The sequence below is a fragment of the Coenobita brevimanus genome, chromosome 49 (genome assembly GCF_032717465.1).
Source record: "Coenobita brevimanus isolate Jiangsu-jjx chromosome 49, ASM3271746v2, whole genome shotgun sequence".
NCBI classification, from domain to species: domain Eukaryota; kingdom Metazoa; phylum Arthropoda; class Malacostraca; order Decapoda; family Coenobitidae; genus Coenobita; species Coenobita brevimanus.
The window spans coordinates 4,822,486-4,836,800 of NC_137002.1; the positions used below are offsets into that span (position 1 = coordinate 4,822,486).

At 40.3% G+C, this 14,315-nt stretch overlaps 1 protein-coding gene across 1 annotated transcript in view; it reads right to left on the reverse strand.

Moving 5' to 3' along the window:
• The window catches only part of LOC145399464 (uncharacterized), a 137,037-nt gene extending 122,858 nt beyond the window's left edge, over positions 1 to 14,179 (reverse strand). Inside the window, exons 1-3 of the mRNA XM_080272074.1 lie at positions 14,160 to 14,179; positions 13,466 to 13,725; positions 11,771 to 11,866 (exon numbers count right to left, since the gene is read on the reverse strand). Coding sequence (XP_080128200.1) covers positions 11,771 to 11,866; positions 13,466 to 13,725; positions 14,160 to 14,179 — 376 coding nt within the window. The remainder of the gene's footprint in view (positions 1 to 11,770; positions 11,867 to 13,465; positions 13,726 to 14,159) is intronic.
• Between the last annotated feature and the right edge of the window lie 136 nt (positions 14,180 to 14,315).

Genomic DNA, 14,315 nt, shown 5'->3' on the forward strand with positions numbered 1-14,315 from the left:
TAGGCACTTCTGTCTGTCTGTCTGTCTGTCTGTCTCTCTCTCTCTCTCTCTCTCTCTCTCATGGGCGCGAATCTGTTGTATTTTTAAGAATATTATAAGCTATCTTTAAGGAATGTACTGTATTTAAAGTGTAAAGTATTTAGAGAGAGAGAGAGAGAGAGAGAGAGCACAAATGACCCGTTGACACAAGCCTCCCAAATGACCTTTACTCTTACTTTCTTAGTCCTGCCTTACCCTGCCTCAATTTCCTGCCTTACCCTGCCTCGATTTCCTTCCTTACCCTGCCTCAATTTCCTGCCGTACCCTGCCTCAATTTCCTGCCTTACCCTGCCTCATTTTCCTACCTTACCCTGCCTCAATTTCCTATCTTGCCCTGCCTCAATTTCCTACCTTACCCTGCCTCAATTTCCTGCCTTACCCTGCCTCAATTTCCACCCTAACTCTGCCTCACTCTCCTGCCATACCCTCTTACCCTAACCCTTCTTTCCTACCTTACCCTGCCCCATTCTTTGCCTTACACTTCTGCCTTAACCTGCCTCACTCTCTTACTCTACCTTACTTTCCTGCCTTACTCTTACTTTCTTAACCCTGACTCCCTCCCCACCTTACTCTTACCCTAACCCTTCTTTCCTGCTTTACCCTGCCTCACTCTTTGCCCTATCCTGCCTCATTCTTTGCCTAATCCTGCCTTAAATCTCTGCTGCCTTACCCTGTTTCCCCCGCTGTCTCACTCTCCTGCCCTACACTGCCTGCCTTTCTGCCTTACTCACCTTGCCTATCCCCCTTCCTCCATTCCTTACCCTAATGCTTCCCTACCTATCAAACCTTCATTACTACCTTTCCTTTCTACCTACCAACATAATCTACCTCTTTGTCTACCTTCCTGCCTCACTATCCCCTACCTACCTACACTTCTTTCTCCCTGCCTGTCTTCCAATTTATCTATCTCCCTGCCTCCCTCCCTTCCAATTAATCTATCTCCCTGCCTCCCTCCCTGCCTGTCTTCTCCCCTGCCTGGCTGCCTGGTGGGGTGGCGCATGATCGATCACAGACGCTAGTGAGCGGCTTGTTACTACCCCGGCCCACGCAACCTTGCACTCAACGCACGCAAAACCCCTCACACACACACACACACACACACACACACACACACAAAACTTCACCTCACACCCAGAGCATGTAACCTCAGGATGTCAGTCTGTCGCATGTCTGTCACACACACACACACACACACACACACACACATACACACACACACACACACACACAAGAAAATATACAAACATCCAAACATACACACCCTAACCTATCCTCAATTACCCCCCCTTCTCTCTCTCTCTCTCTCTCTCTCTCTCTCTCTCTCTCCAAATCACTTCGTCCCCAACACTAACAGAATCAACCAATAATACTTTTAAGCCTACCAATATTACGGTGGCCAACCTCCGCCATTTTGTTTCCACATGCGGAGGCTATGGTTCTTTCACATTAGCTTGGCTCTAATTTGCGTCCTTTTGCACTTCTTCGTGACTAGCATCATAGTGGCAAATTAAGGCAATACAACGGCTCTATATCCTTTCTATAGCACTTATTCGTGACTAGCATCATATTCTAGTAAATGAAGACAATACTACGGCTCTACATTCTCTCCACAGAACTTCTTCGTGACTAGCATTATATTAAAGTGGCAAATTAAGACAATACTACGGCTCCACATCCTTTCTGTAGCACTTCTTCGTGACTAGCATCATATTAAAGTGGCAAATTAAGGCTATACTACGGCTCTACATCCTTTCCACAGCACTTCCTCGTGACTAGCATCGTATTAAAATGGCAAATTAAGGCTATACTACGGCTCTACATCCTTTGTATAACACTTCTTCGTGACTAGCATCATAGTGGCAAAATAAGGCAATACCACGGCTCTACATCCTTTCTAGAGCACTTCTTCGTGACTAGCATCGTATTCTCACTGTGACAATACTACAGCTCTACATCCTTTCCGCAGCACTTTTTCGTGACTAGCATCATATTATAGCAACAATACTATGGCTCTACATCCATTCTACAGCACTTCCTCGTGACTAGCATCATATTCTAGTGTTCATTTCTTTAGGTCAGGATTGTAGATGGTAAGATTGCAATTTTGAGCCAAGAAAATGTAGACGGGGTATGGGAGAAATTTGTCTTGATCTTTCTTCATTATTTTCTTCTCTTCCTTCACTTGTTTTTAAATATAATAAGCTTGCTAACTGTTTTGCTCTCTCTCTCTCTCTCTCTCTCATGCACTTTCCTGTAAATCGTTTCAACTCTTCATTCTCTCTCTCTCTCTCTCTCTTACACACACACACACACACACACACACATGCACTTTCCTGTAAATCGTTTCAACTCTTCATTCTCTCTCTCTCTCTCTCTCTCACACACACACACACACACACACACACACACACACACACACACACACACATGCACTTTCCTGTAAATCGTTTCAACTCTTCATTCTCTCTCTCTCTCTCTCTCTCTCTTTCTCTCTCTCGGGAAAGCCCTGGAACATGAGCCATACTATATGATGAGGTTTAGGACTTCCCAGAATTCCCCCCCCCCCTCTCTCTCTCTCTCCTTTCCATTTTTACCTCCCTCCTTTTTCCTTCCTCCTCTCCCTGTCGCTAGAACTCCCTCACATCTCCCCCCCCCTCTCTCTCGGCATCCTCAGTTTATGCCGTACGACCACTTGAGGTACTACTTGTCCTTTTAACTCCTTATAATTCCTCCTTTCTCCCTCCCTCCCTCTCTCTCTCTCTCTCTCTCCATACTTTTTCCTCTTCCTCAATCACTTTCTTTTCTGTTCCTTCCCCTTCACCTTCCCTTTTCCTCCATCTTGCATTCCTTTTACCCTTCCTTCACCTTCCTCTCCTCCATTCCCCCCTCTCTCTACACTTTTTCCCCTCTCTCTTCCCCTGCTCTACCTCCTCTCTTCTCATTTCCTCTCTTTCTTTCTTCCCCTCTTTCTCTCTCTCACTGCCCCTGTCCCCTCTTTCTTCTCTCAACTCTCCCCTCTTTCCATTTCCTTTCCCTTGTAACTTCCCTCTCTCTCTCTCCTCCACCTCCTATCGCCCTTCTCCCACACCCTCCCTTTTATATTTCCTCTTCTCCTCTCTCTCTCTCTTTCTCTCTCTCTCTCCCTCCACCTCCTATCGCCTCTTTGTCCCACTCCCTCACTTTTATATTTCCTCTTATATTTCCTCTACTCCTCTCTCTCTCTCTCTCTCTCTCTCTCTCTCTCATTACCTTCCTCCATTTTCTCCACTCTTATTATTTTCTATTATTCTTACATTTCTTTATTTTTTACTCTATATTTTATCTCATTTTCTCCACGGTGTTTCCCCTCTCTCTCTCTGTCTGTCTGTCTCTCTCTCCATTTACTTTTTTTCTTTTGCTCTTTCCTACTCCCTTTTTTTTTTCTTTCTTCTTACTGTCTCCCCTCACTTTGTCTACTAAGCTCTCTCTCTCTCTCTCTCTCTCTCTCACACACACACACACACACACACACATACACAAAGAAACATGGTGCAACTCTCTCTCTCTCACAAACACACAAACATGGTGTAAGACTCTCTCTCTCTCTCTCTCTCTCTCGTTGTCATCTTCCCTCCTCTGACGTCTTTACTATCCTTGTCCATTATCGTCCACCATTACCTCCCTCCCTCCTCCTATTTCTCTCTCTCTTTCCTTTCCATTAACTCTCTCTCTCTCTCTCTCTCACATGCACTTTCCTGTACATCATTTCAAGTCTTCATTTCTCTCTCTCTCTCTCTCTCACACACACATGCACTTTCCTGTACATCATTTCAAGTCTTCATTTCTCTCTCTCTCTCTCTCTCTCTCTCTCTCTCTCTCTCTCTCTCTCTCACACATGCACTTTCCTGTACATCATTTCAAGGCTTCATTTCTCTCTCTCTCTCTCTCTCTCCACCATATCGGTAACATCTGGTGCTTTATAACCGGTAAAAACACTGAAATGAACCGGTTAAACAGCCTTCCCGGTCACACACACACACACACAACCGGTAATGGCATAAGAATGGACCTATAACTTTGTCTCTCTCTCTCTCTCTCTCTCTCTCTCTCTCTCTCTCTCTCTCTCTCTCTCTCACTGGGAAATCTCAGGCTAACCAGTAAAATCGCTGAAAATGGACCGGTTAACGACTCCCGGTACACACTCTCCCTCTCTCTCACACACACACACACTCACTCACTCTCTCTCTCTCTCTCTCTCACACACACGTAGCCTACTTACCGGTTAAACGCACATGGTAGTCTCCCGGTTCGCGTCTTTACCGGTACAGCACTCAAAAAAAGGCCTTCACAAACTCTCCCTCTTACCGGTTCATTTCTACTACCGGTAATTCACTACTAAACTACCGGTCACCCTCTAATCACCTCGTACCGGGACGTCACTGGAATTACCGGGATCTAGGTCACTGATTTCGGTTACCGGTATTTTTCTATGACCGGTATTTCTGTCGTTTAATACCACTTAATACCAGATGAAAATAAGTTACTGGGTTACCGGGAAATAAGTTACTAGTTACTGGTATTTCTGCTACTTATACCGGTAGCTGTCACTACCGGTACTGCTAAGTCCTTTTTCATACCGGGATTAGTGTCATTTATATACCGGTATTTTGAAGTCACTTATATACCGGGTCTTCAAAGTAATATTAATACCGGGAAGTCACAATAATACCGGGTTCTCAAAGTTACTGTGCTAATACCGGGAATATTCAGTCACAATTACTACCGGGAATACTGTCACTATATTAATACCGGGAATATTCTGTCATTATACCGGGAATATTCGAAGTCATTATTGAATACCGGGAGTATTGTCACTATACCGGTATTTACACGTCATTCATACCGGGAATATTGTCACTATTTATACCGGTATCTGAGTCATTAATACCGGGAATATTCTACGCCATAATCTAATACCGGGAAATTTCAGTTACTTTCATACCGGTATTTTTTTTTGTCAGGATGTCATTAAAATACCAGTTATTTCCAGGTTACTAGTATTACCGGTAACTATCACTATATTACCGGTATTTCTAGGTAACTAGTGTACCGGGATGTCACCAGTTACCGGTATTCACGCGCCACCAGGGTATCCAGGTCACCAAATAATACCGGTATTTCTCTAATTTCACCATTACCGGTATGAGTTACTAGAATTACCGGTACCGCCAGATGTCACTAAAATTACCGGTATCAGTATTTCAGTTACCAAGTTACCAGTTACCGGGATGAGTTACTAGAATTATCACCGTATGAGTTACCAAAAAATACCGGTAACAGTATTTCAGTTACCAAAAAATACCGGTATTGTTACTTGCTACCGGGAGGAGTTACTAAAATTACCGGTATCAGTATTTCTAAGTTACCAAAAAAATACCGGTATTCTGTTACTAGTTACCGGTATGTATGCACTACTTATCACTATACCGGTACGCAGAAGGTACTGGGTGGTATGCCAGTACGGTTAGGAAGCTTGCAAACACTTTTTCCTTAGCGATTTATTCCTGCTTCTGCTCCGTTACAATATTCTTGTGTGTTAGTCATGCAATCTACGTCGATACTGAAGAGACATGAGAAGCAAACCGGGAGATATTTATAAGTAGTCTGGAAAAATAAATCGCTAAGGAAGAGGTGTTAGGGACCCAAACCCGACGAGAAGACGGACCACTTCCCGGTAACAGACCAAAATTACCGGGTTACCTTCGTTACTTTTACCGGGAGAGCTTCGTTACTTCCTCCTACCGGTACCTCTACGTCACTATACCTGGAGTTCTGCGTCTCCATCTCTACCGGTAACGCCACGGGGTATCTAGAGTTACCAGTTTGTACCAGGATAGTCACTTTTGAGTTAATTCTACTGGTATTTGTGGTATTTCCTTTTACCGGGAAATCACCGAATGAAGGTAATAATAATAATAAAAATAATAAATAATAATAATAATAATAAAAGAAATAATGGTAGTAATAGCAGAATTAGTAGTAATAATAATAATAATGAAATACTAATAACAGCAGTAGTAGTAATATAATAATAATAATAATAATAATAATAATAATAAAATAAACCCGCAAATAAGCTTAAAAACCACTGGAAAAACAAAAAATCAAGGAAAAAATAGATAACGAAAAATATAATAATAATAATAACAATAATAATAATAATAATAATAATAACAGATACACCAAAAAAATAAAAAAATAGAATAATCCTGGACCAAAAAAAAAATACTGGGACCCAAAAATCATGTGTAAAAAATAAAATAAAAATAAAAATGCACTAAATACCAACCCCCCCAAAAATAACGACCTTTCCCCCCCCACAAAAAATACTACTGAATCCCACAAATAAATAACCTACATAAAAAAAAAAGAAAAAAAAAAAAAAGGAAATACCGGGATGGCTAGCACCTTACCGGGAACAAACAAGGACAATAAACAAAAACAGAATAAACAGAGGAAAAATAATAATAATAATAATAATAAAGAAAACTGCGAAATACCGGGATGGCTAGCACCTTACCGGGAAGAAAAACGATAATGAACAAAAATTAAAACACAAAGGAAAACTAATAATAATAATAATATTAATAGTTCACGAATATACCGGGACGCCCTGACCAATACCGGGATGGCTGGGATACCGGATGACGAACCGGGAGTCACAACGTATACCGGTAGACTGGCTGGCTATGGCGGGGGCGGCTGCTGGTGTGGCGAGGTGGCGGAGGTGTTATGCGCCGGACTGAGCAACGTTTGGGCTCCCTTATACCTGATACTGAGCCTTATATTTAGTCCCTTATACTTGCTTTATTTGTTACTGTGCCTTATACTACTGATTTTTTAACTGAAGGTGGTGTTATGCGTCTGAGAGCAACGTTTGGGCACCCTTATACTGAGCCTTATACTCTGCCCCTTATATTTGCTTTATATTACGCCAAATTACTTTTTTCCTGTAGGTGGTAAACGTGTCTGAGCAACGTTTTGGGACCCCTTATACCTTATACTGAGCCTTATACTTTGCCCCTTATACTGTTTACTATATGTTATTGTCATACTGTTTTTTTTATATGGTGGTGGAGGTAGGTGTCAGTGAGCAACGTTTAGGGACAACTTATACTTGTTCCTTATACCTTATACTTGTCCTTATATTTTATGCCTTAGTTATTGATGTGATACGCGATGGTGAAAGCAACGTTTGGGGACCCTCTTCCTAATACTGGGCCTTATACCTATTTATCCCTTATACCGCTGACATTTACTTGAAGATGGAGGTACTTTGAGCCGGTCAGAGCAACATTTGGGGACCCTTATACCTGATACTACTTTGTTACAGCTGCTACACCTGATCTTTATATTTCCTGCTTTTAATAACACAATCGTCACAATTCCAATTCCCACTCGACACCTTATACCTTATACTAAATATATCCCTTATACTTGCACTGTACCTAAAAATTCCACTTTTGCTATTTAGTCCTTACTCTTATACCTATACCCTATATCTGATATATCTTACACCAGCTACCAATACTCACTCATACTTAGCCTTGATACTTGCATTACTTATACCCATTATTTTCTCACCTTATACCAGATATTTTTTTATGCAAGGAAGAAGGAACCAAAGGCCGGGGGGTGGCTCTTATACCTTACACTCCTTTACTTACACTTTAAATTCTGTATCTAATTTTTTACCAGACTCCGCCCTTATACCTTATACTTCCTTACTCATACTCTAAGTTCTGTACCAAATTTTTTGCTACACAGACTCTGGGCATAGATTCAACAGCCCTTTCCCTCATTCCCAGTTCCCCTTTGTGTTACCATTTCGGTGTTAATAACCTTGTACCGTCCATACTGAATACACATTAAAGCTATCTCACTCAGAATTGGTGTGATGGTATTAGAGCTCTCTCTCTCTCTCTCTCTCTCTCTCTCTCCTAATTTCAAACCAATCACACGGTAACTTTGCTTGTTATGGATGTTACTTCCTAGTCTAATTTTGATTCTCTCTCTCTCTCTCTCTCTCTCTCATTACATACCAATCACCTTAATAGCACGGTAACTTTCAAAGAGCATCATGTTCCAGCCCAGTCTGTCTTGTTCACACACACACACACACACACATACACACACACACACACACACACACACACAAGAATAATACATACAGTACATGTTTACTTTAGATACAGTATATATACATGCTCATACACATGCCCACACGTCATGCTTACATTTATAGCTAATAATAATAATAATAATAATAACACACACAGACACACACACACACACACCTACGCTGATACACCTGCGCGTCATACACTTATACAAATATCTTGCACATACAATACACTTACCTACAATGCCATACATAATCCCTAACAATTCTTTAAACAAATCCACAAATACAGCCACTACACATACACAACTACAACAACACCCACATACACTCACCCACACCAACACTAGGTCTTTAATACACCAATAGGAGCCTTACAATACCCCCCCCCAAAAAAAAAAAAGACTAACGAAGGAAAACGGGGAATCTGGCGAAATCTGGCAACGTGTTTGTTTTGACTGCGCGGGATTGCCAGATGTCACAAGAGGGGAAATTCTCTCGCGCGCCGACTGGTTGGGGGAAAATCATTAAACGTTTCATTTCGTGGCTGCCGACCAGTAAAATAACACTCCTTTCACATCAACTTGGCCTAAAACTCTACCTTGAACTTATTTACTCCTTTCACTCTAACTTGGCCCAAAATTCTAGCTTAAATGATAACCTGTGATGAGATTAACACTGGAATACGAATTTGAATTAACTTCGCTTCTGCCTAGAGGTAACACTACACTCCTTTCCCTTTAACTTGGCCTAAAATACGTCGAATATTGCCTCAACATTTAAAAGATACAACGCAAACTTTAGTCACGAAGAAGTGCGATGGAAGGGATGCATAGCCGTGTTTGCCTTTTTCTACCAATGAGCCACGTGAAATATGCTATAAAAGGACGAAAATCTGTACTCCTTTCACCTTAAATTGGCCTACAAATCTCTTATCTTCAGTACGGGGTTCCAATGTGAGATTAACGCTAGATAACGATGCTCGTCACGAAGAAGTGCAGCGGAAATGATGTGCAGCTGTACTTACTGTCTTTCCCTATTATTACGCTTCATGAAACAAAGACGAAACTACGTGACAAGTTGAGGTGAAAGGACTATAGGAGATGGAGAGATGGTACAGCGGAAGAGTGAAGAGAGACGAAGGGCAATGGGAAAATACCAAAGAAAATACGTGACTGAAAAGAAAGATGAGAGAGAGAGAGAGAGAGAGAGAGAGAGAGAGAGAGAGAGAGAGAGAGAGAGAATCAACAGGGAAATTAAGGAAACATATACGAGTCTACAACTACGTACAAAATTGAAAGAAAAACACCGAGAAAGGTATTGGAAAACAATAATTAGACGAGAAAAAAATAGTATTGAACGAAATGAGATGCAAAGGATGAAAAACAAGGGCTGGATCGGCAAAATGGAGAGAGAGAGAGAGAGAGAGAGAGAGAGAGAGAGAGAGAGAGAGAGAGAATCCTTTGTTCTCTAAATGGAAGGAAAGGATGCTGGAAGGGAAGGGGTGCGAGAACAATAGGAAGGAGAAAAGGAAGGAAAGGAGGAAGAGAGCGAAAGAGGGAAGGAATTGAAGAGGAGGAGGAGATGAAAAGGACTAACCTGGTAATGGAGGTAATAATAATAATAATAATAATAATAATAATACATAATACAAAATGACAGCTAGTTTAGAAACAGATGATGATGATGATGATAATAATAATAATAATAATTAGTAATAGTAATAATAATAATGCATAATGCAGTACAAACTACTTTAGAAATGAATAATAACAATGATGATGATAATAATAATAATAATAATAATAATAATAATAATAATAATACCGGGGAAAAATAATTCGTGCCCCAAACTCAACAATTTGGGCTCGAGAAAATCATATTGACTTAAAAGCACTGCACCAACGAGAGAGAGAGAGAGAGAGAGAGAGAGAGAGAGAGAGAGAGAGAGAGAGAGAGAGAGAGGCCGCATTACGTAAACATTAGAACCGGTTTTTGGCGCGTAATTTCCCACGAGGTCGAAGAAAAACAAAAAGCAAGAAAAAGAAAAAGATTACGTAAAATAAAATGGGTCTTCCTGAAATCCTGAATTGTACTTTGAGGCCTTTGTGAGGTGAGGCCCTGTTGGTGGTGATTTTGTGGTTATTGCAGTGATTTCTTTGTGATTCTGTAGTGTTGTGATTTTGTAGTGGTTTGTATTTGTGATTTTGTAGTTACTGTTGTGATTTCTTTGTGAGGTGAGGTCCTGTTTCTGGTGATTTTGTGGTTATTGCAGTGATTTCTTTGTGATTCTGTAGTGTGCTGTAGTGGTTTTGTGTACTTTCATGATTTTGTGGTGTATACTGTAGTGATCTTTTTATTTGTTTGTGAGTTTGTAGTTACTGTAGTGATTTCTTTGTGATTTTGTAGTGTACTGTATATTGCAGTGATTTCTTTGTGAATGTAGTGTGTATTGCAGTGATTTTGTAGTTATTATAGAGATTTACTTGCGATTTTGTTTTGTATAGTGTAGTGATTTTGTGGTTATCAGTGATTTATTTGCAATTTTGTAGTGTATATTGTAGTAATTTTGTGTACTTGCGTGATTTTGTAGTGTATATTGTGATTTTTGTATCTGATTTTGAAGTGTAATATTGTGTATTTGTACCGATTTTGTACTTTCTGCAGAACTGATTTTGAAGTTTCGGTTGAAGTGATTTTGTTATTTTTCACGAATTTGTAGTGCAATCTGCAGTGATTCTGTAATGTATTTTGGAGTGAATTTTAGTGGTGTATTTTTGGCCAGACACCCAATCCCAGAGTTCATTCAGATAGGCCTCCGCAAAAACACTCCCAAACCCCTCTATTTGCCTATCAATTCTCTCTTCCTCCATTACCTCCTATTAAATCTCTCTCTCTCTCTCTCTCATTTTACTTCCTATCAAATTACGTGTGTCAATTTTCACTTCCTATCCTATTGCGTTACCTTTCTCTCATTTTACTTCCTATCACGTGCCAATTTTCACTTCCTATCCCGTTGTGTCACCTCTCTCTCTCTCAATTTTACTTCCCATCCTGTTCTCAGCTCCCCCCTCTTACTCTGCAGCAGTCTAGATCTTTCGAAGGCCATCTCGACACCAATTCAAAATAACTCCCAATCTACACACACACACACACACACAACAGGTGCTCTGGAAATACAAATACTTTCAAATTTACTCTCTCTCTCCCTTAACCATACCAAGAATACTGACGGAAATACAACCGCAGACATAATAACTGGTTTTTCTCGTACGTACGCAAGTTATCCCTGGAATATACTTACGGTTCCATTTTCTCTTACTCCTGTTATCCCTCCCTCCCCTCCCCAATCGCACAATTCCCTTCAAGCCTTCCTAAAACATAATTAATTAAATATGAGAAATCTTAAAGCCACAAGACGATCCTGAAATGAAAATCCATAACAAAAATTTATATTAAAAAAAATAATAATAATTTTTCACGTCGTTTACATCCATTTTCTGTCTCCGCTGCCAGATAGGTTTTCTTTGATGATTTAAGGGTAAACACAGAAATTTTCTCTATACTTACCCTCGGCAATGGGTGAGGTAGGGGAGTCGGGCATTAGGATACCCTTTTGTACTAATTCTTCTTTGTTGACACGCATCGAGATCTTCCTCTCCAAAGCTGAAAACAAAACAAAATGATAAGAATAGCTTGGTAATGTTTAAAAAAAAAAGTATGGAATGGAAACAACTGGAAATACAGGCCATTACGTACACAAAGATATTTATACGTGAAACTAAGCACATATAAGGCTGAAAACTAGAAGGTACACTATATTTAATCACCCTTAAATACCTTCAGTATATATATTTCCACTCTCTCTCAATCAACTTGTTTATTACTATACAACTTACCGTAAATTCCCTGCCAACTTTCTCCACTCTGATCCACTGGTTGTTTGCACTTACTAATCCCACGCCTTAAGATTAAGAGACTTGAATTCATTACCTGTTTCTCACCCTATCTCTTTTATCTCACTCCATCTCTTAGTGCCATGACCTTTCTTTAACTCTATGTTATCTTTTCTGTTGTTGTTAGTATTATTATTACATTTATACTATTATTATTATTATTATTAAATTTATACAATTATCATTATTATTATTATTATTATCACTTACAACTACTACTATTACTTTTATATTACTATTATATTTACTTCAGTTATCTATTAATCACTATTATTACCACCACTGTTTTCTCATCATTATTTCCAACATGAAAAATATGAAAGAAAATGAAACTGACCGACACACTGGCAATTACAGTGACAAACAACCTTCATTTAACCCCGTCACTGTGATTTCAGGTTCGTTACTCTCTCTCTCTCTCTCTCTCTCTCTCTCTCTCTCTCCTGTATAATTTCTCTATCCTTGATCTGTGTATCTACTTATCTTTCTATTTATCTATCTGTAATGTACTTTGTTTTGTCCATGTGTACCATTCACCAATCTATCTATCTGTCTACCTACCTACACACACACACACACACACACACACACACACGTTTTATCTGCATGTATATCACTCACCTATCTACCTACCTACCTACACACACGTTTTATCTGCATGTGTCACTCACCTATCTATCTACCTACACACACACACACACACACACACACACACACACACACACACACACACACAAAGCGGATAAATTTCGTCCAAAAAACCGTTCACTTCCCGAGAGGCAAAACATTCCCACACACTCGAAATCTCACAGGCCATCTGTGTGTGTGTGTGTGTGTGTGTGTGTGTGTGTGTGTGTGTGTGTGTGTGTGTGTGTGTGTGTGTGTGTGTGTGTGTGTGTGTGTGTGTGTGTGTGAAAACTAGAACTTATACACACACAAAAAAAACACATCTTTCATCACTGACTTTAGCTCGTCTTCTGCCTTAGAGTGAAAGCCTCTCTCTCTCTCTCTCTCTCTCTCACACACACACACACACACACACACACACACACACACACACACACACACAAACTACCTCTTTATCAATTTATCTACCTATCATATCAATATCTTCCTTCCCTCTATCTATCTTGCTTCTTACTGTAATGCAATCTACCTATACAAAAGGCCCACAACATTTGTATACCTACCTCTATAGCAATTTCTTCCCTCCCTCTACCTATCTATCTATCTATCTTGCTTCTTGCTGTCATCCAATGTACCTATACAAAAGACCCACAACGTCTGTATCATCTACGTAACTACTCACATCTAGACGTAGCCTCAAACTTCTCACTCTTCTTCTTTCTCTTCCACTTCCACGGCTTGAAGAGTCTGCCCAACGCCGAGAACTTGCTACTCTTCGTCCTCTCCGCAGGGGGGGTCCTGGCCCCCGCCCCCCCTGCGCCCCCTCCACCCCCTCCCCCGCCCCCTCCACCGCCAACGCCTCGCACCGCTCCATTTGTCTTCCCGCCTTTCGCTGTGGAGGAGAAAAATGGATTAGATAGATAATGATATATAGAAAAACAGCTGTATGGTTGTAATATAACAAGGTAGACTGAAATATACTTAAAATGAAGAAATGGCACTGAAACATGCATACATAATACATAAATACATACACACACATTTATACATACATTAAAATCATATACATACACCTATACATGAAAAACACATACCCGTACATACATAAATACACACTATACATACATATCAGTAAGTCTATTCATCTATCTATCGATCTACCTATACAAAACAGCTTAGTCTTCCACTGCTATGGACTCAACATGGATTATTTAGGATAGCAAGATTACGACTGAAAAAGTACACACACACTTACACAAAACCACCCTCTCCCCTACACACAAGCACACAGAACCATTCTCTCCCCTACACACACACACACACACACCACCTCTCTCTCTCCCCTACACACACACACACACAAACACACATCCTACACAGCCAATTTGCTAGTCATTAAGGTATAATTGTTTCTGATAGTTCTTAATTACTACCATAACTTTCTTTTTTGCTTACTTTTACTACTAGAGAGAGAGAGAGAGAGAGAGAGAGAGAGAGAGCGAGTAATGAACTTTATCTAACCCCTTTAGTTA